The sequence below is a fragment of the Doryrhamphus excisus genome, chromosome 1 (assembly GCF_030265055.1).
Source record: "Doryrhamphus excisus isolate RoL2022-K1 chromosome 1, RoL_Dexc_1.0, whole genome shotgun sequence".
NCBI lineage: Eukaryota > Metazoa > Chordata > Actinopteri > Syngnathiformes > Syngnathidae > Doryrhamphus > Doryrhamphus excisus.
In genome coordinates, this window is record NC_080466.1 from 35,984,036 (window position 1) to 35,996,953 (window position 12,918).

The window sequence follows — 12,918 nt, forward strand, 5'->3', positions numbered from 1 at the left end:
ACATTCCAAAAACATGCTAGGTTCATTGGCCACTCCAAATTGTCCATAGGTATGAATGTGAGTGTGAATGGTTGTTTGTCTATATGTGCCCTGTGATTGGCTGGCCACCAGTCCAGGGTGTACCCCGCCTCTCGCTCGAAGACAGCTGGGACAGGCTCCAGCACCACCACGACCCTCGTGAGGATAAACAGTAGAAAATGAATGAATGAATATAAATTTAAGTAGTACATGCAAGTACATGCAAACATCTGTAAATAAATGTAGTTATTTTATTGTCAAAATATATTTTTATAGTGATGAGCCGGATACTCGTGATAAACGAGTACAAATACGGATACAAGTAAGAAACAAGTATATCTCGTCATTATCCGTATTTGTGTTCAATGAAAATGCTCATTATGTATTTACGGATCAGCGTTTAGCACAATTCTTCCATTTTATTAGTTTTTCTTCAGCTCGCCTCTATTTTGGTTGACATCTAAAGTTACTTGTTAAACTTGTTCTGTAACAGATACAGACTTAGTGGTGTACTGGTTTATCCCTAATCAGGTCTTTTCGCTGAAACCACCCTATGATCTGCTGATGATTTATTTATAAAAACCCCAAAAGTCTAGAAACCAACTTTTTATTAATAGCCCCCCCGCTTGTGGCGTCTGTGTTGGCATCATCGCTGGTAAACAAGAGGAGTAATTTCCATACGCCTTCGGGTTGAGGAAGGGGTTCGGAGGTTTGCCGCCACAATGGGCACAGCCGCAGTTTCCATTAGCTGCCTCAGCAATGGAAGCATAGAATACGGCTCATTCAGTCTCAATATCCTCATCTTCCTCTATCGGTGGTGCCGGGGGTGATAGTTGAAGACTTGACGAATGGGAGACTAAATGGGTCTTCCACGTCTATCCACGTCTAATAGTTGACAGCTCAGCCCCTCTCACAGGCGCCAGCAAATCCTGTATAGCCAATGTGTCTAATATTCTGTTGTTTTATTGATATTGTACTGCTTTTTATTATTTTAATTATTTATTTATGTTTATTATATATATCTTATTATATATATTTTTTTATTATATATATTTTTATTATATATATTTTTATTATATATAATTATTTATTATTTATTATTTATTGTTTATATTATTTTTTATTATTATTATATTATTTATATTATTTTATTATTATTTATTTTATAAAATAAAGTACCGGATACCTAGTTTTCATCTTTTCTAGCTTATACTGCGGCCGAACAATTTCCCTCCTGGATCAATAAAGTCTGTCTAGTCTAAGTCTAAAAAAATGCTCTGCCAGTGAAGACGAATTGCATGAAAACATAAAAAGCCTCAGATGAATCTGAAGCAAAATCCCAGTGGAGTCAGTGCAAAAGGTGACAGACAACTTATCTTTTTTTTTTTTAACATCTCCAAAAGAAGACTGAAATGAAAGCTGCTTTACTGTCAATAAAGCAAACTATAACAGATTGATTGGTAGAAGCCAATAGTTAATGTTTAAGCTGCTGTTCTGTGTTGTATGTGAACAATATTCACAACAATGTGAATATGTAGCAATATAGATAATATATAAAATACTTAATCTGTCAACTTCTGGTTTCTATATGTTTTTTTGGTTTTTTTTTTTATTTTCAGGTTAGTTTATTATTTATTTAAGTTTATTGTGCTGGTTTTGTTTTATTGTTTTTTTGCAATGACATCCTTTGAGGCGTCGCCTCCATCTGTCAAGCACGTTATGTATTATCCCTTCTGATAGCAGTGTGACGATGGAGGGGGGCCCTGCTTGCTGAAGGAGAGCAGGTAGGGTGTGAGAATTGTATTTGCTTCACATATGAACAGAGGTGGTGTTCCAAAAAAAAAAAAAAAAAAACGTGAAGATTTAGTTCACCGCTTAATTCAATCCAGCGTGTTATTTGGGACACTTATACAAGTCGCCCCCCCCCCCCCCCCCCCCCCTGCTCGCTACCTCCTCCACACGGTTAACCATGTCAGGGGTCCCTCTTTTCATTTCAAACGCACTATTGGAGGCGCAGCTTTGCAGATTCTGCAGAAGTTTTGGAGAACATTTTAAACTTTCAGTTTAGGGTGGAAGGATGGCAAATTGAAGCATGTTGAAGTTTTTCTGTTTCTTCATCATCTTCTTCAGTGCTAATGTCATCCGGCGCACCACTGTGCGCAGCCAATTTGGTTGCAGATTCCACAGAAGTTTTGGAGAACATTTCAAACTTTCAGTTTAGGGTCTAAGGATGGCAAATTGAAGCATGTTTAAGTTTTTCTGTTTCTTCTTCACTTGCTTCTTCATCCTCTTCTTCAGGGTCAAGCATAGAGACAGTGGGTTCTATGTTGGTGGCTGAGATTGGCGCACCCCGTGCAGTGCTAATGTCATCCAGCGCACCTCTGTGCACAGCCAATTTGGTAATCTGCCCGAAAGAAAAAGTGTTCAGGTTGGCACAGTAAAGATTTAGTGACAAAACAGTGCGCAGAAGGTGTGCTGAAACCTCGCCAGAATCCAAACTGGTTTATTCTTGGCGCAGGCGAAGCGCGCCCTGTGCAGTGGTAATTTGCACAATGCACACACGTCACCAAAACCTCAAAGGCAAGGTTTTTCAGTGTGTCAGGCATATTTCAATCTAGTAAACAATCACAGCGACCACTATTTAATGTAACCATTTGAACCAGCATGTATATTTTTTGACAGTGTAATTCCTGTGGCGGCTATTGTCTTATCATACACAGCAGAACCAGTGTAGAATACTATTGTAATTCCACTGCCTGTGATGCACTTTAACGGCTTTATTAACAAGCAGAAAACACATATGCAATAAACATTCACACAGCTCCTGCCAGTCACTCGCACTCTAACCATGCTAACCATGCTAACCTCTGCTAACCACAGTCAGCTATAGCTCGCTGACACGACACACGTCACTTCCCAGGCCCCGTCACAGATATCGTTGTACACCACTGAATGTCTTATATTTATATTTTTGTTCATTTGAAAATGCATCATTTAGGCCATTCATTCATTCATTCATTTTCTATTCAGCTTTCTCTATGAGTTATTGTGTGGAGCTGCTCTATAGGAGTCCACAAGTCAATACAAAGGGCTGAAAATGAGCCCAATAGGTCTCCTTTAAGATTAAAATGTTGTGCTACTAAAATGGCATTATTCATTCATTCATTTTCTACCGCTTTCCCTCACGAGGTTCACGGGGGGTGCTGGAGCCTATCCCAGCTGTCTTCGGGCGAGAGGCGGGGTACACCCTGGACTGGTGGCCAGCCAATCACAGGGCACATATAGACAAACAACCATTCACACTCACATTCATACCTATGGACAATTTGGAGTCGCCAATTAACCTAGCATGTTTTTGGAATGTGGGAGGAAACCGGAGTACCCGGAAAAAACCCACGCATGCACGGGGAGAACATGCCAATTTTTTTTTTTACTAATAAAAGGCTGTATTCAACCACAAAATAATGATCCTTTATGAATTAACTTTGAAAAAACACAATAGAGTAAAGTTGCGATGCTTGAACTGCGATGTAGCAAGGAAAGATCTGTACAGACACATACAAAAAAATGTACCATAAAGTCAAGCATTCATTTGTGATGAGAGAACCACTGCCCCACTGTACCAAAGCAGCAGTGATCACACACATCAAACATATCACACAAACCCTCAAGGTATACAACAAATAGGCATACAATCAGAGGTGGAGATCAGAAAAGTGAGAAGAATGCAGTGTGATCACATAGGGAATAGAAAATACAAAGGTAATGTTCTTTTTCTTGCCTGGGGAGTCAGCAACAAAGAGCTTTAAAATGTTTGCCACGACATGATGTAACACTCATATTCTTTTCTCTCTTATGATTTATCACTGGAACAGAGACTGTGTAGTTGGAGTGGTTCATCATGTTACAATGGGAGGGATGGGAAATTAAAATAGAAGATAAGGAGGTTGACATTTATTTAGCTACAGTACAGTAGAATGAGTTTAACGTAAAATATCTTCAACTCTCATGCAAGATATTATATCTAAATCATTAAAAACATGCTTTGTATGGAAATAGAGTTCAATGATTTTTAATAAATTTGAATTTTGAGTTTGATTTGAAGGGGACCTATTATGCTTTTTCCACTTTTCTGACCTATAAATGTAGTTAGAATGTTTTATTCTCATGTTAGACCATGACAGTTTCAGATAATGAGGTGTTCTGGCAAAACTACCCCTTTGTGATGTCACAGAGGACCAGACTTCCTTATTTGGGCGTTGTTGTCAGCCAGATAAACTTTGTGCTCTTTTTCTGTGTTAACTTTGTTAGTGATGGCTTGTAAGGGAAAGCCACATTTGTTTACTTCTTACATTTTAATTTGTCCACATCATTTCACACTGGACTATTTAGCAAACATGGGCCACTATGCAGCTGGACTAGCCCACAAACTTGCTGAAGCCCTACCCCTTTCCAACATTACTTAGTCATGTGGAAGAGTCAGAAGAACAAGCAGTGAGTAACAATGAAGAAGTGTCCTTACTGTGTTTATTTTGTGTAAGTCATGCAGCAAAAAGCGGTTGTCTGTGTAGCATTATAGAGTGTGCATACAGGGAGCCGAGTTGCGAATAGCCGTTTCCCACCACAATTAGCGGCTTTACCCGAGTTCTTTGAACACTATTAGTCCTGATCACATTACACGTTACTGATGTAGTAGAAAATCTAAAATTCTATTGAGATACGTCTTGTAAATAACTTCTTCTTTCGAACTTCTTTCTAAACTTTCGACTGTTCAGTCTCTAATTGTACTATAAAGTACAGAAGTCCTTTTCAGCACTTTGAAGTGTGACCAACCACAGCGAAGTGGCGATGCTTGGAGGCGGGCCGTGGGTGGGATGAATTAAAACAAACCGTTTTCATAAGAAAGCACAAATTCCAAAGAAACACAGCTGAATAGGTGCAGATTCTGGAAAAACTGGAAAGTTTGTAGGAGTTAGGGTTTAAAAAATTAGCATAATAGTTACCGTATTTTCCGCACTATAAGGCGCACCTAAAATCTGATTTTTTTTTAAAAAGCTGACTATGCGCCTTATAATCCGGTGCGCCTTATATATGGATCAATATTGAGCCGCGACAGGTCTCGCAACTTACGGTAAGCAGCCACCGACTCAATTTTTCCCGTAGAAGAAGAAGTGCACTGTGCATACCGGGAAATATTAAACAACGATTCACTTTCATTTGTGCGTTTGTATAAAGACCCTGAAATGGCTCCTATTAAGAGACACGCTTACAACGCAGAGTTTAAACTCAAGGCGATCAGTCACGCAGTAGAACACGGAAATAGAGCAGCAGCAAGAGAGTTTAACATTAATGAATCGATGGTGCGGAAGTGGAGGAAGCATGAGGATGAGCTGCGCCAAGTAAAGAAGACTAAACAAAGTTTCCGTGGCAATAAAGCGAGATGGCTTTACCTCAGAGAAAATAATAAAACAGCTGTTTATTCATTTTGGGAGTGAATGGAGTTGTGGAAAGCTTGTTTGTTATCTATTAATAAAGTTTGACTGACCTATCTGACTGTTTTGTTGACATTCCCTTTAGCGCGGCACCATCTAATGGTTGCATAACGTAACTACAGCCTCTACTGTAGCGCCTTATAATGCGGTGCGCCTTATGTATGGAAAAAGTTTTAAAATATATCATTCATTGAAGGTGCGCCTTATAACACGGTGCGCCGTATAGTGCGGAAAATACGGTACTCTTTGTGCAACACAAAAAAGTACTAAATTAAGAATACATTTAGCAGTAACAATCACAACACATGATTCACTTTTAATCTGCTGTAGCCACCATCATTTGATTTGGAATGTTTCTGAATTCTTATGGGGTCAGATAATGTCATAAAATAAATATCGTTTGAACAGGGTATTTATGACAGAAAACCCATTCTTACCATCCGTGAAAATAAATTCCACATAACAAATGACAGCCTTCACATACCAGTCAATAATCAGAAATAATAACTGTGACATTACAGCTTTACAAATGTAATGGTGCACTGCATGACTATTATCATCCTATTTTCACACTAGTGGATTATTCATCATGGGATATCGATTTTCTTCTTTTTCTTTTTATGGATGCTGTTTGCCGAATACGGCTTAGACCATGTTTTCTTTTGTTTTTTCTGTCGCATAAAAAATACAAGAATTAACACATGGTATCTATGTGTATCTGGGTGTATTAGGTATAATAATAATTTTAAGATGTAAAATGTAAGTCTCCTACATTCCCAAATATGTTATGCTTGTGAAGGAAGAAACAAACGTAATATTAAAATGCAATTGAAAAACCTTGATGTATATTATTCATTCCCTGTGGTCATCAGCCGGCTGCTTGAAGATGAACACAGTGCAACCTGAACCTAAACAGACGTATCACTACTTGCTGAGGCAACCTTATTGTGATCAATATTGTCCACGTGATGCTCTGCTTGCTTCAGTCGTTCCGTTAAAGGCTGTTCTTATGACTAGTTCCATTATCTTTCTCTAGTTTTTGTTCATTGAGTGTGCAGGCCCCCACATCAATGACCTGTTTTTGTCAAAGGACAGAGCTACTAATTGGTCTTTCTGGTCACTAGCTAGCGAGTTTGTCAATTTCTGATCTTTATGCAAATGTCTGATGGGAATTTCTGGCACGTAACAACCAATCAAGCGCACAATGTGCTCTTGTTTGCGTCTTTCTAATCAGCAGCAAACTTATCATGATCAATAGAAAGCTAACATTTCCAGAAGCGCTTGTGAATCTGAACCATCTGGTTTAGATGATGCTCCACCTGCTCCAGTCATTTTGTCAAAGGCTGGTTTCTGTGCAGGAGCATGAAGTACCCAAATGTTTGGCGGTATGATGGGAGTGAAAGTGTCACGCCCTGTGTGGGTTCCTGCGTGACAGTTTGTCTATGTTCCCTGTCTGGGCTTTGGTTTCCTTTTTGGACACTCTTATTTTGTATTTGACTTCCTGTTTTGCCTCCTCTGCCTTCGTTGCCATGGACACCCACAGCTGTCCCTAATTTGTCCTCTTTATTTAGTTCAGGTGTGTGCTTCTCCCTTTGTTGGATCATTATCGTTTGTCAGTCAATCCCTGAGTTGCTTTGTTCTTCTGTTGCTGTTATTGCACAGAATAAATATTATTTACCTGCACTTGGTCCTGTTCTCTGCATCCTGGGGTCGAACTGTAAAGCTCTCGAGACCGACCGTGACAGAAAGTCCCTGACATGATTTATCAACTTTGCTTGAATATACAATATTACATTCATTCATTCATTTTTTTAATACTTTTTATTCTCATTAGGGTCTAACCCAACTGACCCTGGACTGGTGGCCAGCCAATCACAGGGCACATATAGACAAACAACCATTCACACTCACATTCATACCTATGGACAATTTGGATTTGCTAATTAACCTTGCATGTTTTTGGAGAAAACCCACGCATGTACGGGGAGAATGTGCAAACCAAGGGTGGAATTGAAACCTGGTCTCTTAGCTGTGAGGTCTTTGTGCTAACCACTCGTCCACCGTGAAGCCCTTGCAGTATTACATATTCTTTGTAATTTGGATTTATATTCTTACATTTGTTAAAAGTGAACAGTAATTCTGCAAGTTCTAAGATATGTATCACATGTGTAGACCCGAAAGGTCACAAGGACAGGGCTATCTGGTTATCTGTTCTTCGAACCTTATGATGCATTTTGATGACAAAAATGTGTGATCCATGCATAAATATGATGGTTCAATTACAACTGCCATTCAAATCTCAAAATCATATGACAAAGGTGACACTCAACCATCAATACGGCAACCGCCACATTGCAAGGTGCCATCAGATGGAAGTAACCACAAGAGTACCACAGAGTACCACCAGTAAGCCATTGCCATCCCTACAAACCTATTCTTCATGAAAGCTATCCTTAATTTAGCCTGTTCGCATTTCCTTTAACACAAGCAACACTAGTAAGATGGAGGCTAAATAACATATTCACACATGGTGGTTCCGCTTTCATCACAATGAGATAAAAACAATGTCAGTTGAATGATGTTGATAACAGTATTTCCATATTCCCTTTTGTTGGTGTCTAGCAGTGTGATTGTTGCCAAAAGAAAGTTGAGCAATCACGCAGGCTTTAGCAACAGACAGCCCCCTAGCATTGTAGACTGAGAAGCACACTCAATTATTTAAATCACCAGTGCTGCAATATACAAAGTACATCTTGTATTTTTCTGCTTTATGAATCATACCAAACAGAAAATATTTTATGGAGTTATGCAGAACTTCATTCATTCATTCATTCATTCACTTTATACCGCTTTTCCTTATGAGGGTCGTGGGGGGTGCTGGAGCCTATCCCAGCTGTCTTCACGCGAGAGGCGGGGTACACCCTGAACTGGTCGCCAGCCAATCACAGGGCACATATAGACAAACAACCATTCACACTCACATTCATACCTATGGACAATTTGGAGTGGCCAATTAACCTAGCATGTTTTTGGAATGTGGGAGGAAACCGGAGTACCCGGAGAAAACCCACGCATGCACGGGGAGAACATGCAAACTCCACACAGAGAGGGTCGAATTGAACCCTAGTCTCCTAGCTGTGAGGTCTGTGCGCTAACCACTAGTCCACCGTGCCGCCCCTTATGCAGAACTTATTTTATTTATCTTTTTGTATTTATCTCTTCCTTGAAAAGTAAATGACAAAATGTAAACAAGTTAAATCTTTCAAGTGTCAACATTTAAACATTTGAAAATTACAGTGTAAATGTATAAATCGATAAATGAAGAAGAGCTGGGAATAAATAAGCTCTGCTTCTTCCTACTTCTAAATGTTGACTTGTGCAATTGTGCAAAAAACCATGTAACTTATAAAGCATGTCTGAAACAAATAAACCACATTATACCATACCATACCATAAATTATACAGTACAGATGATCAATACAGAGTTTTGGTCAACACTAATCATTTTCAATAAAGAGTCATTTTATTCATCCTGGGTGTTATATGTAACTTAACAGGTTGGGATAGAGTCAGTGTGGCAAGACATGGTTCATCTCCTGCCTGGTAGGATAGCAAATACCCCATGAGACCAGTCAGTGAAGCAGAACAGACATATGAACTACTGCAGCGTAAAGTAAAGGTTCATCCAGGTCAAACACAGGACACCCTACCCTGTGTGTGTATGTGTGTGTGTGTGTTTTAGTGGATGAAGGTGGCATATTTGTGTGCCAGTCACTTAGTTAGGAGGAGAAATGGTGTGCCTTCAGAGAGTTTTTCTTTAGGGATGCTCCTTTCTGTGTGTTTATTATTTATTTCAAATGGAAAACCTTGAACAACATTTTAAGGCTTGTGCTTTCGGATTGTAACCAGATTCTAAGTAGAACATCAAAATGCAAAAATAAGAACAGAAGTTAAAATAAACATAGAGAGCCAGCAATTTTAAGAAAATTGTATTAAAAAGGATCCTATCCTCATTTGTGGTAGCCGTTTATTCTTGTCACTTATACAGAAGTACAAGCTAAATAGTGCAATCATCCGTCCATACATATACAACATACTATGCAGTGAGACAAGGGGTGACAGGACGGGATAATTGGGCGATGAAGGGGGTGAAGAAGGGACACAACACTAGGAGAGAGGAAGGAAACACACTCCAAACTAGATTCCTAAATGAAGGAGCACAGTGTGGCACTGTTAAAAAAAACAAGTAAAAAACATTGTTCACACCAATAGACACAAGACCAGCAAAACCAAGGGAAAAATAGCCGAATCGAGCAGCAGCCAGCCAGGCTACCTGCAGCCACCGTGGTCCCCGTCATGGGGGTGGGAGTGCAATGCATATCTGTGTCTTTGGATGCATAAGTGCGTGGCCTGTGAAGCTTCCCCCGTCAGGTGCCCAAACCTGGAGCTCAGTTCGTAGGGTGTCATTGTGATACACCGCAGTTAGTTGCCATGGAGAAGTCCGTGGTGGGCCCAGAAAAGAGAAACAACTGGTGTCCGTGAAGAAATAATGGAGGGTCAGAGTGTCTTGGGAGTTGTTTTCACAACACGACCGTGGTGGGGACGCCAAAATCCAGATTAAGAATATTGTTTGGGTTAGTTTGGGCAGCCACATTCTAATAGACCGAGCTACTATAGCGTCCATTCTGGTCTTCCAATTGATCAACTGCCTTTGCAAAGCCGAAATCTTCTCCAAGATGGCATCTTTGTTGTGATTGGCAGTCACAGTCAGAGTGTGAACGGCTTTGCCCACCGAATAATTCACGATATGGGCAGCTGTGGGCCAACTCGATCCGTTGCTTTCATCATACAAATTCTGCGATACACCAGGAAAGTACCCAATCCAATCAACAACAGACCTGTTATTATGGTTCCGAATAGGTAGACGTCTTTGATGTCCTCCACGGAAAGAATAGCCAGGCACATGACCTTCCACTTCCCCCAACTGTCCATCACGTACCCGGCGGTATACGTTCCGTCAGCACTATATAGTAACTTATTATTGTAAAATACTGAATAAATCTCAAGTTTTGTACAAGTTAAATCTGCATTCTTCTCCTCTTGGCTTCACCCTCACAAATTACAGACTCAATTCCGGTCTCCTGTTTCTTTTCTTTTTGACCTGCTGATGTTACTGGTTACAATCTGGTTTTAATTTCCCATTGGACTGATGATTCAGAAGCATATGTGATGCTTTGTTTGCATATGCGTCTGCGTGAGTGTGTGAGCCTTACACAATCCTACCTTTTAAGTGGATCTTATTTTCAGGACTGTGCACCAACACTGAGCTCACTGAGTCCAAGCTGTCGTAGTTACTGCAGCCGAGAGGGCCCGTCCTTGTTTCTGTTACCTAGGAAACAGGAAGGACATCTATTTAGCAAATCATTCTGAACCAAATGTGAACAAATGTGTGATATATCTCTGTATCAGTGTAGTTTATAACAAGAACTTGACAGTTAAGTCAACTACATAGTCAGACATTTCTGTAGTTAGACTTCTGTAAAATACATAAACAAGTGGGTATAGTTTAATGGTAATGGTAATGGTTTTATTTCATTTGAACATGCATCAGATTACAATTGAGTGCATCACATAATCAGTTCCCAGTTCCACATGTCCAAAAGGAGTAGGAAGAAGCAAAGCTTATTAAATCCTACCCCTCTGTCTGGTACTTTTACAATCAGTAACTGTTACATTTGTTCACTTCCTGCTTTCCATAATACAGTTTAATTTTTTTTTTTTTAATAATGTACCTTGTACCGAAGTAGGAGGTGATAAGACCATCCAATGACATAATGGGTACCATAGTAAGTGTCAATAAAATGGACAAATGGACAGTGCCTTAAAAATGATCATGGACACACCATGACCATAGTTACCGGGAACGCCAACTAGGGGATTCCACCCAACTGTCATTAGCCTTTAGAGGCCCCACTCCACTGTATCTTAACGACTGTCATTTGGCACATCAAAAGTGCAAAGTCTTTTTTGGACGTGCCTCAACCTGGAGAGGATAAATACTTTGGCTCTTGCACCAACACTGCAGTCCAGGACTGTTCAACCTAGTCAGATTAGAGTCCTTAGAGTCCTCGTCATTGAGCATGAAGTGATGAAGTCTGCTCAGAAGTGAGCCGGAACATTTTCTAAGACAACCTGAAGACCTGAAAGAATGAGGATGCCTTCGGAGAATATTACAGATTGCCATTTGAGCTGCTTGACTATTCTCACAAGTTCTATGACATCATTGATGGCAGTCTAAGATATTTATTGTTGTGCTGCTATTAATTCTTAGCCTTTACTGGAACAATACTTAAAATGTAATTGACATGAGCAGAGCAAAAAAAGTCCATGGCTCTCATAGTCCACCAAATTCAATTTAATTCATTTTTTGCTCCACTTTGCATCAGGCTGGGGCTTCACGTGACGGGTTAACAATAATATACAATTATCCGTACCGACATTAGTGAAACTATACAGCAGGTGGATGTTCCGCAAACGCATGGTCACCACTGTGTCCATGAAATATTTGCTGCATATTCCTACTGAAGTTAATTTGAATTTGTAATGTTTCACTCCTGCCTCCCACTCAGTGCCTACAGACATGCAAGGACACAGGTCAAGTACAATCCCACTCAGTGTCGCTTCCTCATGGGTGACAACCAGATCTGGCAGAAGATCGCCAACATGGCAGGTGGCTTGCACAGCAGAGATCATGATATCAGGGATATGTAAAATAATCTACTGACTCATAAATGTGTGAGTTAGTGTTGGTGTGAAGATGCTCTTGGCTGATAAAGAACATCTAAACCTGAATTTCCATTATTTATCGGAAGTGATTTTATTTTATTCTCCATGTGTGTTTGTGTTGATGAATAAATAAATATTTGGGATGTCCCGGTCAGGGTTTTATGCTGCCGAAACTGATCCCCATAATCTATGATTAAAATCAGCAGATACTAATACCGATATACGCACTGTAAATATTTAAATGTACTACTGGCTATATTAGGGGTAACCAAGGTTTTTTCTTCTGAGAGCTACTTTTACAAAATGAAAATGGCCAAGAGCTACTCATTTTTGTGACATTTATTTTCATAGCTTATTTCACACTGAACAACGCTAATATGATTTTTTTTTTTTTTTTTTACCAGAACATTAATATTAAAGTGCTGGTATTCACACTTCATGTTTTGTATCTCACAATACATTTCTTTCTTGTCTTCTCACATTATTAACTGAAAACGTGAATAAAAAAGCTGGTTTGCCTGACTCTGCTGTGCCCCTCAAGCCGCATCTGCTGCCTTCTGAACTGCAGATGCAGCCGACTCCTTCTTCTGTGCCCTCGGCATCCCGGAGAGCTTAAAAGATG

The 12,918-nt window shown here is 39.8% G+C and overlaps 1 protein-coding gene across 1 annotated transcript in view; it reads right to left on the reverse strand.

Annotated features, from left to right (window-relative positions):
- The window catches only part of brinp2 (bone morphogenetic protein/retinoic acid inducible neural-specific 2), a 139,559-nt gene that overhangs the window by 33,034 nt on the left and 93,607 nt on the right, over nt 1-12,918 (reverse strand). Inside the window, exon 5 of the mRNA XM_058065287.1 lies at nt 10,794-10,899. Coding sequence (XP_057921270.1) covers nt 10,794-10,899 — 106 coding nt within the window. The remainder of the gene's footprint in view (nt 1-10,793; nt 10,900-12,918) is intronic.